Genomic DNA, 19,574 nt, shown 5'->3' on the forward strand with positions numbered 1-19,574 from the left:
TATAAGGAAACAGGGACAGCAAAGGCTCAGAGCAGTGATTGTAATGCCCTTGGCTGTTAGTAGTTTACACCCTAGCTATAAAGAGATTCTGTTGCCAAAATATCCAAATATAAAGCCAGTCTCTGGGGAAGAATTGAGTCTCATTCCCCATTTTGGGAACAGCCTGGAAAAATGACCTCAATGTTTCCAGCCTACGGTTGGGACAAATGTTGTGTTCTACTTTGTGAGTTGAGTAAAGCAGGAAGAAATTTAAAAGAGAGAGAGAGAGAGACAGAGAGAGAGAGAGAGAGAGAGAGCGCAAAAGAGGATTAAAGAGCAGGGAGAGAGGTCTTTTGTTCTCACTGTGGGCACATTTTACCATAACAGTTTGATAAACCATTAATTAGAAAATGAAGAGCTGAGTGGATTCAGGGAAAAAGAGGCCTTGCTTTCTCAGCATGATCTCAAGCTTTTGCTTAAAAACAATCATTAGCAAATAAAAAGGGCAACACCTATGCAACCACCCTCAGGAGCTAGTGGGGCTCTCAGCAAGCAGCTAGCAAGGGAAGCCATTGGAAGCCTCTGGGAAGGCTTCTGACCTGAACAAGTAGATTATATGTAAATTTTGCCTTCTGTTTGTACAAACAGAATCCATTCTGGGGATTCACATTTTTCTAATGTTCAAGCATGGCTGGGATTGGAATTTGAAAATTTACATAAATAAAAGTCCTTAGCACATACTACCTTATACTTATTTGAATATGAATCTCTGGGGGTAGGGCCCAGGAATCCTTGTTTTTCAGAAGCCAACAGGAGACAGATATGGAGTCAGGTGAGAACATGACTCTACAGGGAGCCCCATGGCATGTGGCTTATCATTGCTCCAAAAGATAAAGTGCTAATTATGTCGATTACATAATGTTAATAGAAATAAAATTGTCATGTTACTTAAGAAAGGGGATTCATAGTTTTCATTTTTTTCTATTTGGCATTCACCAGAAAAGAGGCTTTGGCACAGATACATGTCTTATTTGGAGGCAGCTGGTTCAAGCTGCAGACACATGATCCCTGGAGCTCCTAAAAGGATTGAGATGAGTATGTCTGGTGGGGTCAGGTCTGACTCAGTGGCTGTCTGTTCCACGCACATCTACCCCAGGGGCCTCAGAGTAAACATCAGTCATTAAGATATAGTACTGTGGGGTCTTTGGGGACTGCTATGGTGAATTATTAATCTAAATATCCTAATTCTTCTGATTGTTAGGATGCATTCATTTATAGTGGCATTCATAAATATTAACCAATGTTTATTGAGCACATGTACTATGCAAGGCATCAAGGATTTCAGTCCCTCAGGGGGTGGGCTCCAACTTTCTGAACTCACTTAACTGAACTCTGAACTCTGTTAGAAATGCAATAGTGAAGACAAAGTCTCTGGTATTTATTCTTTCCTCACTTTCAACTATTGTTTCTGATTCCTACAGGTGTTACCAAAAGCTCAGTCCTTGTCCTCCATGCCAATCCAATAAGGAGGACATGGTTTTGAGAAAAAGAAAAAGAAGGTTTATTGTTTTGCTAGCAAAGGAGAAACACAGGGGACTCCTGTCCCAGAGGTTGTGATTCTCCTATCAGCAGGAATGCGGGTGGGGNGGGGGGGGGGGGGGGGGGGGAGGTGATGGGGGGTTCAAAGGCTACAGTCCACCACCTTCTCTGCTGTAATGCACTTGTTAATTTGGGAGATAGTAATTTCTGAGCTCTTCTGGTGCCATCCCCAAAGCCTGAATTACTTCATTCCTGTGATAGGTGTGTACTCAAGGACAGAAAACTCCCTGGAGGAAGAAGGGGAAGAAAGGTTTTCCCTGAGATTAGGGAGAAGCAGGGAGAGAGGAAGAGAAAGAAAGACATCCTTTTAAAAAATAAGTTGCAGTAGCAGAGCACTAAGGGCTATATTCAAAGCATAAAGTGGACCACTGTTACACAAGTGTCTTTCTTTTCTTACACTGCACATCTGCTTCCAAGCTATCTTGGTAAACCTGATACTGCCGGTTATCACTGCTGAGTTCTGCTCCCTCCCTTGTTGAGGTATAACGTTAGAGCAGCACACACCGAAGCACGCATATAAAGCAGGGTTTATTTCAAAAGGGGTAACATAGACTTCTCCAGGGAGGGAAAAGGGGCCCATAGCTAGTATTCTGGTATCCCAAGAAGGGAGTCGTTTTTCCTTTTTTATGTGTCCTAGGCTTTCTTTGTTCTCCTGCTCTCTTCCTGTTATGTTTCTCCTTCCTGCATATGTGACTAGGCCCAGGAGACGCTCAGGTGGGATAGCCAAGAAGTAAGAAGCAGCTGGATGGGGAAGGGAACATGAAGCAGCCCAGGACACATTAATTAACAACTTTTATAACTCCCTGTAGGGAGGGGCAGTTTCTGGGCAGGTTATCTTAGCAACAGGTTGGAGCAGGGGCAAGTTATCTTGATAAGGCTGGAGGAAGGGCTCTGAAGGAATTTCAGTCCCTCAGGGAGTGGTCTCCAACTTTCTGAACTCACTTAAATTGATGTCCTTGATCTGACCTGACTCATTTACCTATCTATACTGACTGCCTGTCTAATCTGGCTTTAAGCCCATAGCATTTTATGTGTATTTCCAAGTCGGTAGTCTCTGCAAAAGGATCTATTTTACAAGTAGAGTTCCTAAGAAGTGACCTATTGTTTTTCTTTTTGTTTGCTATTGTCTTTTTATTACTGGCTTTGAACCAAATTCTTGATGACTGGAGTTGCTGATTGTCTGCTTCTCAGAAAAACAGCCTTTCTCTTTTAAATCTCTTATAGATTTAATCTGTGTATTACTTAGAACCCCAGATATGTTTTCCACCTAAATTCTTGTGATTTTTTTCCATGATTACTCTCCTTCAGAGAGTTCTTTCTTGAATGTCAATATGAATTCTCATTTCATTTTCTAAAACCCTAGAGTTAGTACCTGTAACTTTCACCATAGAAGGAAACTCTAGCTTATCTCTGGGGATCTAGATATAAGATCCTTATCTCCTGCTGCTTCTTTAAGATCCAGAAGTCACCAAACTATAGCATCATGCTGCTTCATTCCAATATCCGATTCATGTAAGTCCTCTGCCCAGGATGAATCTTCAAAAAATCATCTCAATCTTCCAAATTCTGTTTATCCTAAGGAAAGTGCCTTGGATGCTTGTATATTGAGAGTCTCCTTAATTCTGGTGCTATAATACTGCAGTGCTATGGTCACTATACTTCTCTCCAATTTGGGGACTCTCTCCCTTTCTGGACTGTCTCTCTTCTTCAGGACAAAGCGTATGTTCAAAGTACCTGGGATAAAGTAAACACTGGATTAATGTAAAATCATACTAAAGGAGCAGGATCCTTGTGAGTTTTTCTGAACCCTCATTGGTTCACATGCTGAGCATTAGGTAACTATTTGTGTAAAGAAAAATGAGTAAAGTGAGCTAGCTATACTTTCATTTCTTCTGAGCGGGACATATCCATAAGGGTATATTATAAATAGTTACATATTTTTTTTATCCAAATACATGTAACCTAATGGTTAACTATCAGTTTTTTTAAAACAATATTTTTAGTTGTAGATGGACACAAAGGCCTTTATTTTATTTATTTTTATGTGGTGCTGCTGATCAAACCCAGTGTTTCACATGTGCTAGGCAAGCACTCTAACACTGAGTCACAACCCCAGCCCCCAACTACCAGTTTTAATAATGTAAAGTATGATCAGTGGTGGAATTGTTTAATTGATCCACTTTATTATTTTGAACCACCACCTAAAGTGATAGCTCGGCATAGGTATGTCCTCCATATCTGTGTTACACACCTTGGTAGATACTTGTGGTGTGTGGCAGCTAATTAGTTAAATTTGGAAAAAATTTAAAATTCAGCTATTCAACCTCATGAGTGACAGATTAAGTTCTCTATAGCTACATGTAGCTAGAGGCTGCCATAGGAATATAGAATATTAAATTTAAATCAATTATATACTGACAGGTTCATAAACTGAAAATTTTTACTCTATTTTTGAGCAAAAATTCGAGGAGAAATATAATAGAAGTAAATAATCTTCAAAATAGAATGATTGCTTTTTCATAAATCTGTTTATAGAGACCAAAAAGTATTGCTAAATTAATGGCAAGTTAAAGAAAGATATTCAGAGTTCCTAAAGAAAACTCTGATTCCACTATATAAAGAACATCTCTTTCATTGGATTTTAATGTTAAATTTTAATTTTTATTTCAGAATTGTGGTCATTTCTGACTTATGGTAAAATAAGCATAATTATAAGATTTGTGTTACTTTAATATTCTTTACTTGGGCTGGTAGTATTTCATAAAAGCCTTTTCTAATACATGTAATTTTTGTAGGAGTATTTTCTTAAATCAGGTTCAGAAATACAGATACTTATAAAACACAAAATACCAAATGAGCATCAATTGAATGAATCATAGCATTTTGATTCATTTATTCTGGAATGTTTAATGGATACTATAGCATGGTGTGTGGTATAAAAGCTTGAAGAGAGGGCTGGATTGCATTTGAACACTTCATTTATAAATCAAGCATTTAAGATATACGTGCCTTATATACAACTTTGTAACAAATAGTGCAAATACTTCCTCAAAATATTGGGTTATTAAAGTTTGCCTTAGATAAAGGAAACACATTTTTGAAGATCTGTCCTCTATTGTACTGGATAAAGCTATAGGAAATAGAAATATATAAGCCATAAAAGCTCTAGCTAGATAAAATTCTGATGCCATTTCTATTGGTTTGTCTAAAATAAGATTTCAGGAGCTTGAAACCTCTTAGGTCAAACAAAGTCTGCTGTTAGAGGGGTTTTCAACATAAGATTGCTTTTGCCATTATTAACTTTATGTTGGATTTCTTCTTATATAAAATATGGTTTTACTACCTAAAGAAATATAAGGAAAGTGGTAAAGAAAAGAGGTTACAATTTCATAGATATTATGGTCTTCCTAGATTTTATGGACTTTTCCAAAAGATGAACCAGACTGCTTTGGTTTAATATGCCTCCTTCTCTATGAACAGATATTTCTTGAAGTGTCCTTATTCCTTGTTCTGCAGTGGATGTCCTTGAGATGATTTCTTCCATCCTGTATTGCTGTCTGTCATAGCATCCAGAGAAACAGACAGGGCTGGCTCATATTTTGTGTTGATCTTATGGTCTGCACAGTGTGTTTTATATGAGTTTTTAGAATAATTTCAAAAGCTAGCACATACCAAGAGCTTATTATGTGTAGGCATGATACAGATTGCATTATCAACAGCTCTCCCAACTACTTTGGGAGGGAGTTAGCCCAGTGTGCAGATTTTAAAAGTAAGTCATAGAAATGAGTCACACAGGTTGCCTGTGCTAGACCAGGGACCTGCTCTTTATTAAAATAGTACATTCCCTCTATGGAAGAGCACCTTTAATTCCTTTCAAGTTCAATTAATGTCTTCACAGCTATAACCCATGAAAATGATTACCAGCTTTTCTAAAAGGACATAAGAATATCATTTTTTGCTTCTTCATCTTGACTACTCCTAATTCAGGTCAGTTCTTAAATAATGAAAGAACGAATATCTTTCACATGTTAAGGACTCTTTCATCTGATTATCCATTTACCTAAAATAGACATGCTGAAATCATGAAACACATGATTTTATTTGCTTATTTTATTTATAGTAAATAGATGACTGGAAACAGATATTTCTCCAAAGAAGCTATACAAATAGCCGATAAACACATAGAAAGATGCCAGACATCATTATGCATGAAGAAAATTCAAATCAAAACCACAGAGAAATTGTTTCATATATACTTGCATAACTGTAATAAAAAAGAAAATTATAGAGTGTCACAGAATATGAAGTAAATGGTACCCTCTTTTGCTGCTGGTAGGAGGGTAAATTGCACAACTGTTTAAAAAAACACTGTGACAGTTCCTCTAAGGGTTAACATAAAGTTCCTAAGTGGTGTAGCAAGTCTACTCCTAGGTATATATCCAAGAGAAATAAAAAACATACACACACAAAACCTTGCACACAAGTGTTCTTGGCAGCACTGTTCATAAGAGCCAAATTGTAGAAACAACACAAATATCCATCAGGTGGTGAATGGATAAATGAAATGTTATTCATATCAGGTGGAATAATGGAATATTAACAATACTACTACACTACAGATGAATCATGAAAACGTGAAGTAAAAGAAACTAATCACAAAAGATCATATATTACATAACCTCATTTATGGGAAATGTCCAGAATTTCTATGGAGACCTAAAGCAGATCAGTGTTTGCCTAGAGATGAAGGTGGGAGAATGAGGGTGGGGAGTAAGTGCTAATGAATATGGGGTTTCTTCTTAAATGAATGTTCTGAATGTAGGTTATGGTGATGGTTGTACAACTCTGTGAACACCATAAAAACTATTGCATTCTATGCTTTACATGGGTAAAAATTGTGGTATGCAATTTGGATTCAATAAAAATGTTAAAAATAGATCATAGGATTGTTTGAGATATTGACAAGAACTGTACAAGAAAAATGTCTAGTTTTATAGATTCCTTAGAAATAATCTGGTATTCCATATAAATATGTTTCTATTCTAAGTTCTGCTTTTTTATTTTTCTCTACTTTCCTGGAGCCCAAGTCTGGAAAATGGCATAGTTACTTAAACCTGGCATCCATGTTAGTATTAGGTCACTTGAAAGAGCCTTACTGTCACCTTCCTCCCTCAAAATTAAATATCTCCTTCTTGCCCCAATATCGCGCCGTGATGTCTGAAGTTCTGTTATTGTAGTCTCTGTCAACTCAAAGTCTTTGATTACTATATAAATATAAATTCTATTGTAAAAAACATTTTATACAATCATACTTCTGCCTATAACATCAATAAGTGGATTTTTCTCTTTTTATTAAAAAAAAACAGCTTTTGTGTCATGGTAACAAGATATGTTGAGGGTCTGAAGATGAGCTAGAGAGCACCTACTGTTTGGGGTGGCCAGCCATGACTGAAAGTAGAACAGTTTGTGAGTTTTGGGGAGACTTAGTGAAAACAACTTAAGCCTTTCCTTTCTGTCTTGAAGAGTGAATTTGTACTGAAATGCCACCTTCAGATCCTGGTAATTTGTGAGACTTCCACAGGGGGTTGGCCCTGACAGGAAATCTGTGTCATAATCCTGATCCAGGAACCATTAGCCACCATCCAATGCATCTGTCTCCCTCTCCTTGTTTATAATCATTGGTGAACAAGAGAGTTCACAGGAAGTGCAGAAATGCCTCTTCCCACCCCCCACACAAGTCACCAGCTCTAATTCTTCTGGAGGGACAGCCATGTGTGGGCCATTTTAAACCAGTTATTACTTGTCAAGACTTGTTTGCCATGTACTGACATTGGCACTAACTAGGAGGAAATGGGCAAAACATTTATCTGAAAAATATAACAAATCTCCACCAACCAAAGATTCTATAAGTCCTCACACTTCTGAGACTCTCTCCCTCTGTCTCTCCCTCCCTCCTTCTCCCTCCCACTCCCTTCCTTCCTCTTCCTCTTCCTCTTCCTCTCTCTCTCTCTTCTCTCTCTCTCTCTCTCTCTCTCTCTCTCTCTCACACACACACACACACACACAAACACACTTCAGCAAATTTGTTTCTTTTTAAGGCAAACAGAACCCTCAATTAGGACTACTATACAACTAGTCTGAACACACAAGAGCACTGGAGATTCACTGGTTCCCTGTTATTTTCACAGTCTCACAATAATGCTTTGATGTCACCACTTGAAAGGCCTTGAATTGAATTTAAATTGATGTTTGCTAGAAATGTTTTGAGTTCAATCACTTAAACTCAATGTAAACTTTTAAGGAAAAAAAAACACCTTATTTGCTTAATTTACAAATGTTGATTTGGTTAATTTGTACCCTTAATTATGATAAGGTTCAAAGACAAACTTGAAAGGCTCAATAATAGCAGCATAGAGTTTTGATAATTTTCCCAATAAATCCACTGAAAATAAATTAACAGAACGTATACTAGACTGATCCTTTTAACTGTTTTTGTTTTATTGGTAATTTCTTTTTGATGCTTTAGAATATTTAGGTGAGGTTTGAAAAATTTTTAGCAGCAAAATTTTGTCAATGGTTTATACTTACTGAATCAATAGAACAATTCATCTATTGCCTTGATTAAATTGTGTGAGAGTCTTATAGGAATATTCCTTGGTCATAGGAAGAGAAAATCATAGAAGAAGGTATAGTACCCTAGTTGAAATCAGCATTCCTGGCCAGAGAGTTTATCTTTCCAGGAAAATGATGAGTCTTGTGGGATTGGGCCCAGCAAGGTGGTGCATGCCTGTAATCCCAGCGACTCAGGAGGCTGAGGCAGACGTTCAAAGCCAACCTCAGCAATTTAGTGAGAACCTCAGCAACTCCATGAGACCCTGTCTCTAACTAAAATACAAAAAAGGACTGGAGATGGGGCTCAGTAGTTAAGTGCCCTTGAGTTTAATCTCCAGTACCAAAAAAAAAAAAAAAAGCATCTTTATGAGATACTGTTTATAAAAGACAGCATTCATCCCAGAGTCACAGCTTGTCTGAGACAATTTGTTGTGTTCAGGTGAAAATATGTAATAAATATATCTTTTCTATCTATTCAACACAGTATTTTCTCCACCCCGGGGAACATAAAAGGCTCATATATGTGGACTAAATGCACTCAGGTGTCTTCTTTCAAAACATTAATTTCAACTATTTTATGGGCCAGTGTTCATTTAAATATCTAGGAACAAATACAATTCTTGTTTTTCTGTTTGCCTGTTCAGTATGTCTATATTGAGGGCTTGCTCCTGTATTTTCCTCAAACTGGGTAGGGATTTTTTTCCAATTCTTGGTCTTTTGTACTACTGAGTAAATTAAACATTCCTCATTTGTCATAATATTAAGTCTTTAAGGTATTTTTGTTTTCCATTTTATTTCTCTTAAGGTTAATTTTATACGATGCTTTTGAAATTTATTTGCATGTGAATCCATGAGGATTTTATTAAAATATAAACTCTGATTCAACAGAACTGGAATGGGACCATAGAGTCTTCATTTCTATCAGGCGTCCAGATAATGCCTATGCTGCTGGTCCAAGGGCCATACTTTAATTAGCGAGAGATAGAAGCATATTCCATTTGCTTGAGCATTTAACATCAAATGGAGGGGGAAGCAGGAGGACCTGTGTGGTGCCAGGCTGGAATCTTTCTTGGGTGAAACCCACGGAGATGGAGGGCAGATTACTATGGCAACACCAAACTTCAAGGGTTTTTTTCTCCATTATCTGAAAAATTCCCAAGAAAAATGAAGTTTGGACATAGTGTGTTGTCAAAGATTGCCAGTTTCAAACTTCCTTTAAATGGAATGAAGATTTGAATACTTAGAAAGTACGTGGGTATATAATTCTAGATTTTAAGATTTTAAACCTATGTTTTGAAATTATCTTACATCTACAGAGTTTAACAATGGTCCATTTTTTGGTCACTTACTTCTATAAAACTTTACCAAAACTTTCAATATATTTTCATAAAAAGAACATTTTTATACTTATGTTAATATATCTATTATATATATGTATATATATATACATATAATTATATATATGTATATATATATACATATAATTATATATAATTTTTATAATATAATATACATATGTATTATAAAAATTAGTACACTTGGCATAAGCTGGTCTACAAACAAAATTGGAGTGATAAATATATACATGCCTTAAAACATTCAACATAATTTTTATATAAATGATCTTCTATTTTTGCAACCATAATTCATATGTACACATATTCTGTTACTACATTTATACCTATTTTCCTATATGGAAAATGTATTTGGCAAATTCGAGGAGCTGAAGCTATATACACAATAGATGCAGCAATGAGTGAAGAGGCTGTGATAGACTCTGATGCTGACAAAGTGAAGAAGGAAATTACTAAGGTTTTATAGGTCAAGAAAATATTTTATTCTATAAGCAATGTAAACCATAAAAGGTTTTGCATAGGGAATAACAGGAAGTTATTATTTTTAAATCACTATAATTGCTATATGGGAGTTGCATAATAGATTTTTTTTTAAGGTACTGGGGATTAACCCCGGGGATGCTTAACCATTGAGCAACATCCCTAGCCCTTTTCATTTTTCATTTTGAGACAGGGTCTCACTAAGTTGCTTACAGCCTAAGTTACTGAGGCTGGTTGTGAACTTTTGCCTCAGCCTTCTCAGCTACTGGGATTATATAACAGATATATTTTAAGAATTCTATTCTGTCTACTAGACCTATGTTCATTCTAGAGCTATTAACATTTAATATTATTAATATTAATCTTATTTTATAAACACATTTTAATTAAAAAATAAGGTGCGACCATTTTGGGTTAATATTTATTAAAAATGCAAAAGATTTATGGGAGAAATACACTGATGGGGTTAACATCTCAGAACATCCCTTTGCTTAGTCTCCTTCATGAAAATCTATTTATACAAAATTCATCATCTGTCATTGTTGTTTTTATTTGCTCTGGGTTATTGTTTATTTTCATGGTTGGCTTTGCAGAAATATACTTGATAAACCAGTTGCCAAGTATTTGTTTCATATTTGTCAAATTAGATACCAATAGTTTCTCTTTAATAACTACATGTTTATACAAAGTTAAAGCAAATAATTATAAAATTAAAGTATAGGGATTGACAGTTATAAGACTCAAGCCAAGTATAATACCATAGGGAAAAATTCTGACCTATGACCAAATTGGAAAAATATGCATTCAAATTCAAAATTTTTGAGAAAATTGGGCTGGTCAAACAAAATATATCTGTAAGCTCAACTGGCTCAAAGGCCACCAATTTGAGAATCCTTATCCCAAGATATTAAAAACTTTAGGGGATAGTAATTCTGGAGGTTTCAACAATTTCTCTGTTGCTAAAAATAGATGAGAAGTTTTTTTCTGATTGATTAGTATTTAAAAAATGAAATCATTTTGGATATAGGATTAGCTAATGATAGGGAATATATTCTAATTGTTTACTTCTCTCAAACAAAGTTTGTGTAGCAATAGTCTTAATTTATATTGCTAAAATGATTTAACTGTGAACAAGGGTGATATTTGTGATATACAGTATGGTTTTATGAATGCTAATACACCAAAAACCCCAATTTAGGGCTTTCTGTTATATTAACTCAAACTGTACCATTTTGTCATATGGTACATGATCAATGATATTAAAATGAATGCTTAAAACAAGGGAAATTGGGAACTGAGTTATAGCAGATATATATTTTTTCCAAGGAAGATTAATTTGAAGACTTTAATGTCCAGAGAAAAAACAAGTAGATTCTTAAACTGGCTCAGGTTGCTTCATATTGACCCTAGGTAACAAGGTGAGGTAGTAGTACAATCACAAATTGAAAAATACATTGAAGTGGTTAACAGATTTTGCAGAATTATAAAAGGATATGTTTAATGTAATAAGACAGAATTCTGATTAAGACAGCTAATTAAATAAAGGAGACATAATAATTTGGGGAAAACTGTTGATTTTATATCTTAATACCCAAAAGATAATCTGTTCTACTTCCATGAGATAACTATGTAATGTTTCTAAATGATTATTTTTTGTGACACACCTGAGATTCATTTCAAATGTCTGCAAATAGTACAACAAGTCATACAAAATTCATTATGGTTGAGATTGTTATGAATTTTTTTCTAACTCCTTGATGATTACTTACCTATCTTTGGGTCTTAATATCTACTTGTAAAGTAACCCCTTTCTTTACAGTTGGTAAATATCCAGGTATTCCTATATATAGTATTTAATAAGCACCTAGTTTGTTACTTTTGAAATACTACCTCAAGTATCACTTTTAACATAGTGCATGCCCTCTACTGAGGTAATATTGTGATAGAAAAATATCAACAAGAAGCCTGAGAGTTAATATATCATGAGAAAAATGATCTGTAATATGGACATTTGTGATGGTGAATTTTAAACCAAAGGAGTAAATTTTTGTTTCTAGATGTGAAAATAATATAAAAGCAAATGAAAATATGAAAAGTTTTGTTAAGATTAGAAAATTTATATATATGTACTATATATATATCAGAATCATATATCCACTTTGTATTTGTCAATATTAGTTATATTAGGTATAAAGAATTTTAATAATTTAATAGTTAATTTCTTTAAATATAAATTGGTTTTTGGCTACAGAGATTCTTTTTTTTTCTTCTTCTTCTTTTTTGGAACTTGGGATTGAACTCAGGGGCACTCAACCACTGAGCCACACATCCCCAGACCTATTTTGTATTTTATTTAGAGACAGGGTCTCACTGAGTTGCTTAGTGCCTCGCCATTGCTGAGGCTGACTTTGAACTCGCCATCCTCCTGCCTCAGCCTCCCAAGCTACTGGGATTACAGGCCTGCGACACCATACCCAGCCAGAGCATTCTTAATGAGACTGATGAGAAAAGCAAATGGTAACCAGGGAAGTCTGCCTGAAGATTAGCTGGTGAAATAAAGCAGTGACAGGTCTGTGATTAATTCAGTTTTTCCCAATTTAGGTTGATCCACACAATTATCCTTTGACTTCATCAGAACTAAGAGAAAGGCTTGACACACCATAGAAAATTAGGTTCTGTAAGTGTAATGTCCCATCACAGCATGATAAAGAAGCCTTGCAAGCTGATTATAAGGGCTTTTTAAAAAATGCCTTTCTAACAAATCTGAAAACTATCTTTGAAAAGTTATATAAAAATCTCTTACATTGGCCTTACCTTTGCCCAAGATTAACATAGGGTTATAGCTCAACTCCAAATATTAGAAATCCTAGAAAATCAGCAGATGTTAAAACACACTTTTGGATTCACCATCAAGTGATAGAAATGGGAAGACTGGTGGGAAGGCACTGATTTATCATTCTATAATCCCAAGAAATATGTACTCCCCAAAAGGAATAAGCACCAAAGAAACCATGGCCAATCATCTTCAACCTTTATTATGAATGAATTTACGATTGCATTTGTATTCTGTATGTTATGAAAAATGCTGGATGCCAAGAGTTGTAATTGATGGTTGTGTAGTAAAATGCAGAAGGTTCTGATTGTAGCAGATATGTGTTCTTTGAATTATTCTTTACTATCAAATTAAATAAGCCTCTCTACTTCCTATATTAATACTGGAACACTGAGATTGTTAATTGGAAATGAAGAGAAGCTATCTTATTAACTTTTCAAAGAGTTCAAATGTTTGCTTTTATCATACTTCTAATTAATAATTTATGCAAATAGTTCTTATAACTCATTTCTTTTATATAGAATCTAAATCCTCTCAGGTAAACTTAAGTGTTTTTTTTTAATACTTTTTTTTAGATGTTGGTGAACCTTTATTTATTCATTTATTTATATGCAGTGCTGAGAATCGAACCTAGGACCTCACGTTTGCTCAGCAAGCACTCTACCACTGAGCCCCAGCCCCAGCCCCAGCCCATACTTAAGTGCTCTTAATGAGAATTTTTTCCCCTAAGACACTTTAAATTGCCCTTTATTCCCACCTGTGATTTTTCAATAGTGAATACAGGAATGAGTAAGATAGTTCCTATGTTCAGAGTTTATAGTCTACTGGCAGTGGGAATATGGGAGTAGGGGCTAGAAGTAAACATAGTGTTTCAGTAATGAAGATACCTGTAAGCTGCTCCTTAACACAGAGTTCTCTGCGGGAAACACCAACATAAGCCTAACATCTGACTATCAACAAGATATTGCTTCTGATACAAACCATAGAGTAACACATGCTTTATAGTTATTTCTTTTTTTCTTTTTTTGAATTTTTTAACATTTATTTTTAGTTTTTGGGCGGGCACAATATCTTTGTTTGTATGTGGTGCTGAGGATCGAACCCAGGTCGCACGCATGCCTGGCGAGCGCGCTACCGCTTGAGCCACATCCCCAGCCCATCTTTATAGTTATTTCAACTGTTGAACTGTATGGATGATAATAGATCTAAACGAATTTTCATCAATTTTTTGCACTTCCATTAGTTTTGTCTTTTTAATTAACAAAAGTAATCAGGCCCTGGCCTATCTCTTAAGAACAACAAACTTCCAAATAATGTATTCATTCAAATTAAATATGAAAACTGAAATCAGCCTTAATTGTACAATGTTTTTATTTAGTTTTCATTAAACAATGCAGAGATTTTACTAGAACAAAGATTATAATGTAATAGTTTTCACAACTAGAGCCCTTCAGTGAAAGCTTTAGGATAAAGCAACTACAATTTCAAAGTAACCAAGCCAAACTCTAAATGAATATTAACTAGAACTTTCACACATACACAGGTGAATTATCTTCTCTAATACAGGAGAAACAGAAAACACAAGAAATTTAACAGTATAAACCACCACAACAAAGAGCAAAGCAAACAGCAAAGAACAGCATAGGAATGAAAACTTTGTAAAATGAGAATGAATTATCCATTCAAAATGTAAAAGCCTGGCAAAGGGAAAATAACTTCATTTCTAAGTGTCAATATTGTCCCTTGTATTAAGATATTTTTCCTTCTGTAACTAGATACTGGGTTTCCTTTTCCAGAGGAAAATCACCTGGTCATCTGGGAGTTTACTCTTCTGTTAATTACTGCTTAGACTGTGATAAAATGTTTATGTGTCCACATCCTCAAGGTTTAAAATTAAATTAGACGGTACCTCAAAAGGAAACGTGTTAAGTTCCACTTTCCTATTGATTTTAAGTATATCTTATGGATAAGTATATTAGGATTAAATGACTTGTCAAAAGTGAGTAATAAGTCAACTGAGCAAGTATTCAGTCTAGAACATCTCTACCTATCTTTGCCTCAATGATCTGATACAATGGCAATAGAAAAAGCAGTTTATGAAACAAGAAAAAAAGGCATGCTAAATGTTGAGGCTAAGATTTTTAACTCCTGATTCTCACTGACCAAATGGATACCATCTATACGTGAAAGCTAGTTACAAGGAAACTGGGAGCTTTACTGAAAGAAACTTTCCACTATTTATGAAAAGCCGAGTGCTGTGCATCCTCCTCACTCAGATGGTCCTTTGACACTGATTTTTTGGGAAGGATGTAAGAATCACTCAGATTCAGATTTAGGGCTTAAAGACTCTTGAGAAACAGGAAGGTACTGAGAAATTACTGGGTCTCATCAGAGGAGACTTAAGTAACCTGGTTTATCCTAGAACTATCCCTGTAAAATCATCACAGCCAGGGCCAGGGCAGAATACTGCTTGTCTCTGAAGAGAAGTATAAATGAACTACATTAAACCAGGTGGATTCCTTGATTTTTCAGGTAACAGCTTTTTAAAAAAACTCTAAAACCACATATTTAAACTCATCCTGTTAGCCCTAACACTTCAAAATAATTCCAAAACTAAAACAATGTTTAATCTAATACAAAGCTGTATTGCCTCCAAAATAGTATTCTGTATTTTGAATGGTTTACCAAAAAATATCTTATATTTTGAGGTAAATGTTTTATACAACCAAAAATCTTTAAACACTAACATTTAACAGGTTGCCTTTTAGTCTTTATGTGCAGTTTTCACATTGTTTTACCCAATATTTTAAAAATGTAGTTAACATTGTGCAGAGACTATAACATTGCTGCATTCTTTGTAATCTTATTTGGTATAGTATAATCATTTTCAGAATTATTTTTGTATATTTACAGTGACTTAAAAGTGAACAGCCCCACTCCCTCCACCCCCTACCCTCAATTAAAAATGAAAACACAAAAGACAACGAGAAATGTGATTAGGTTCTAGGAGGGAAACCCTATCATTAAAATACGTAGGGATGCAGAAATCAGCTTTTTTGCACCCATTTTCTATGCTACAGGATAAACTCTATGAAACTACAACCAAGTATTTTTAAAAACCTTTCAAGACGCTCCAGTGGATTTCTGGATTTGTTCTTTTAAAATCAGGATACTCTGCCTTTGCTCGGGTGGCAGCATGGCAATCTGATCTGCGGTCAGCTGAAGAACCTGCATGATCAAAGCTGCTTTTTCTTGATCCTGTGGAGTTACCTGACTCTGCCCAGGACTAAAACTGCTTGGCTGGCCTCCACCTTGCTTGCTTGCCCCCTGCATACCTGCTCCTTGTATGCCTACACCTTGTATGCCTGTTCCCTGCATTCCTCCTCCTTGTATGCCTGCTCCCTGCATACCTGCTCCTTGTATACCTGCCCCCTGCATGCCACCTCCAGGATTTCCCACTCCTGAAATGCTTGGGACCTGTCTAGGTCCCTGAGGACCACTTGCCCCTATATTAATGGGACCAGGACCCTGGATTCCACCAGTCATGGGGCCTCTTGAACCTGGGCCAGGGCCTCTCATCTCTAATCCTCTTGCATCCATGCCTCTTGCTTCCATCCCTCTGGCTTCCATTGCACAACTTTCCACTGCTCTTCTCTCCATCACTCTTGACTCTAAGACCTCTGTTTCCATGGCTCGAGCCTCCATCCCACGAGAATCTCTACCTCCTCTACCATCCATAGGTAGACCCCTTTGATCTATCATGGGTCCTCTAGGCTCTCCAATTAGCAATCTGGGATCTGATAATGGCCCTCCTCTCAAATCATGCGAGGAAGGGCCACGGGTGTCATGACCAGAGGCATGGTGCATGGGGGGACCTTGATGGGGTGGACCCAGATAACCCCTGGGTTCTACTTCTCCAGTAACTGAAAGCAGAGTCCCGCCGCGTGGGTCATTTGGAGCATCTCCTAACAGTCCTCGAGGAGGTAGGCCACCAGCAGTCATGGGTCCACGAGGCATAGGAGCTCTAGGATCGGACATCTGTACTTGACCCCGTTCTAAAGGCACCGGACCAACTCCTGGTATTCCAACTTGTGCCTGCATTGCTCCTCCAGGAGTTAAGGAACCAGGACCAGGTCCAGGAACTCCTGCAGGTATTGGTCCTGGAGCTGGAATTCCACCCTGGATAGGAGTCTGCATCAGAGGAGGAATGTCCTTAACAGGTCTTCTAGCCAAATGTTGAGGCTGAGGAGCTGGAGGATTCTGTTGGTTCAGTAGAACATTAGGTCCTGGGCATAGCCCAGGGCCAGGCCCAGGCCCAGGCCCAGGGCCAGACACAGTCTGAGATTTGCCTGGGATCAGTGGTGTTACATGTATCTTGCGATGCAGAATTTTCAGAGCAATTTCAGGATCCATGATTCGCATCACTACTTGTGCTTGCAGAAGCGCATAAGCCAGTTGTGGATTCTGAAGTAACATGTTTCGAGCTTCTTGGTGACTATTTTGGACGCAGAGCTTCATCTGCTTCATCAGTTCAAACATCTGCTCCGGAGGGAGACTGGCAACTGCTCTGGTAATTGATTCAGGGGCATCTTCTGGATCGATAGGGTCCCCATAGGGTGAGTCAATGATGGGTGCTGCAGGCCCCAGGCTTTTTAACTCCTCCTTATTCTTTTCACTGGCAGCATTGTCCACCCGAAGCGCTCTCCCACTGAACTCACGCCCATTGAGGTTCCGCATGGCACTAAGCGCGGTCTCCTGGTCTTGGTACTCGCAGAAGCCATAACCTTTGGGTTTTCCCGTCTCTCTATCATATACGAGACGGAAACTGACAACAGAACCAACCTCCGAGAAAATGTCCTTTAACTGCTCCTCAGTTGCCTCATACGGGATGTTCCCCACGAACACGGAACGCAGCGATCGATCCATTGCCGGGTCTCTCACCGCCAAACTAGACATGATTCCGGTTGTGCACACAGCCGATAGCGGATTCTTGTAAGAGTCGTCCTCTTGTGACCCACACTTCCGCTGAGAGAAGGAAGCCGCTCTCAAAATCCGGGCAGAAACCTTAGAGATCCACTTGCAAAGTTCCGCTTCTTCCCAGAACCAACGTCTCAACGTCCCACTAATTTGGTTAAGCTTTCAGCGCCGGATCTTGTGTGATTCTGTCAGCCGGTTATTATTGAGACGCATAATTCCTTTCCCATCTATTATTCTGCAGACTTTCTGTGAAGCCCCACCCCCACCATGACAGCCTCCGTTTGAATTGACCCGAGTAAAAATGGCCGCAAAGACTTCACCATGGTAACCGAGAGAGTCCGCCTCCCTTGACGTCAAGGGCGGTTTTGTTTTCGTTCCACCAGCGGGAAACCGCCAACCGAAAGCTAATTTAAAGCGGCGTGGTTTTTGATCTGATAGAAGTATTTTTACATCGTCATTCTCTTTAGCACAATATATTTAAACTGTATTTAAAAGTACATTTCAGACTATGAAGAAGTGTATTCATTTAAAAAGCGTAAATGAGATCTGCCCTTTAAAATACAAAAGTAATACCTTTTTTTGGAAAATATTTTTTTGGAAATTAACCGCCCAGAAATACAAGCTGAGACCTGTGCCAGCTTCTTTACGCCCCCACCCTGTTGCTCAGTATAAATGTTACTTAGGTGGCCGATCCTTCCAGGCTTTTCTGTGTTTACACAGGCAGCGGTTGTGTTATTCATACTATTAGTCTGTTTTTTTCTTTCAATATTAATCGCTTGTAATATTAATTAGCGGATAATAATCGCATTCTGTGGCCGCAGAGCATGAATTAATTGAATTTATTTAGCTATTCTTGTGGGCATTTAATTTAGTTCTAAATTTTATTATAAACTCGTATGCAGTGAATCCACCTATGAAAAGAAAAATGACTTAGATTTTGCTACAGATTTCTGAGATAGAAATTTAAATTCATTGAGTGAATTTAGTCCCACACCCATTTGAGCACAGAGCTGAAGCTTAGAGAGAGCTAGGTAAATTACCCAGGGCCAAGCAGCCAGTTAGAGGCAAAGCAATTCTTTCCCAGTCCTCCTGATATAGTCCCAGAAAAGTGCTACCCTAAAAGATAGTCACTAGTCACATGCAGTGAATATTTCAAATGTAACTATTGTGACTGTGATATTGAATTTTAATATTTTTATTTCAATATAAAAGCATTCAGGTAGACACTGGAAAGTTTTTAGCATTTGGAATAATTTGGGTATGCAATCTACTAAGCAATGATAAATGTTATTTATTCTAAATAAAGTTTTTCCAGTTAAGATTTATCATTTTAGCTTGAGTGTGCTCACATACAAGATTTTGAAGACTAAGCACAAAAATTGTAAAAATATCTCAACAATTGTATATTGCTGACATTTTGAAATATTTTTATTTATTTGATGAAATAGAATTTGACTTGGATATCACTTGCTTTATTTTACTTATTTAATGTGGCTAGTAGAAAATTTAAAACTACCTACATGGATTACATTATGCTTTTTGTGTATTGTACTGCTCCAGAGTCTATGACTTAACTCCTGAACCCCAGAATCATTGAAATCTAAACTTTTGAGGAGATCATGGAACTTCAAATTTTAGTAAATGATTGAATATCATGAATATTCGAGTCCAATGAGAAGATTTGAAATGAGTATGACTGCTTAGCTATAAATAAGACAAAACATTCATTTGCCCTGAAG

The 19,574-nt window shown here is 36.8% G+C and overlaps 2 protein-coding genes across 4 annotated transcripts in view; one reads left to right on the forward strand and one right to left on the reverse strand.

The window, feature by feature from the left end:
* Prkg1 (protein kinase cGMP-dependent 1) overlaps positions 1-19,574 on the forward strand; it is a 1,168,403-nt gene that overhangs the window by 636,988 nt on the left and 511,841 nt on the right. The window lies entirely within an intron of this gene.
* Positions 14,212-18,103, reverse strand: Cstf2t (cleavage stimulation factor subunit 2 tau variant). The gene has a single exon (XM_015498884.2). The coding sequence runs from the start codon at positions 17,812-17,814 to the stop codon at positions 15,982-15,984; it is 1,833 nt and encodes a 610-aa protein (XP_015354370.1). The 5' UTR covers positions 17,815-18,103; the 3' UTR covers positions 14,212-15,981.

The sequence above is a fragment of the Marmota marmota genome, unplaced genomic scaffold, assembly GCF_001458135.2.
Source record: "Marmota marmota marmota unplaced genomic scaffold, marMar, whole genome shotgun sequence".
Classification (NCBI taxonomy): domain Eukaryota; kingdom Metazoa; phylum Chordata; class Mammalia; order Rodentia; family Sciuridae; genus Marmota; species Marmota marmota.

Bases quoted from the DNA above. Each gene is read 5' to 3' on its own strand.
- Cstf2t (XM_015498884.2), bottom strand. From the start codon at position 17,814: ATGTCTAGTTTGGCGGTGAGAGACCCGGCAATGGATCGATCGCTGCGT.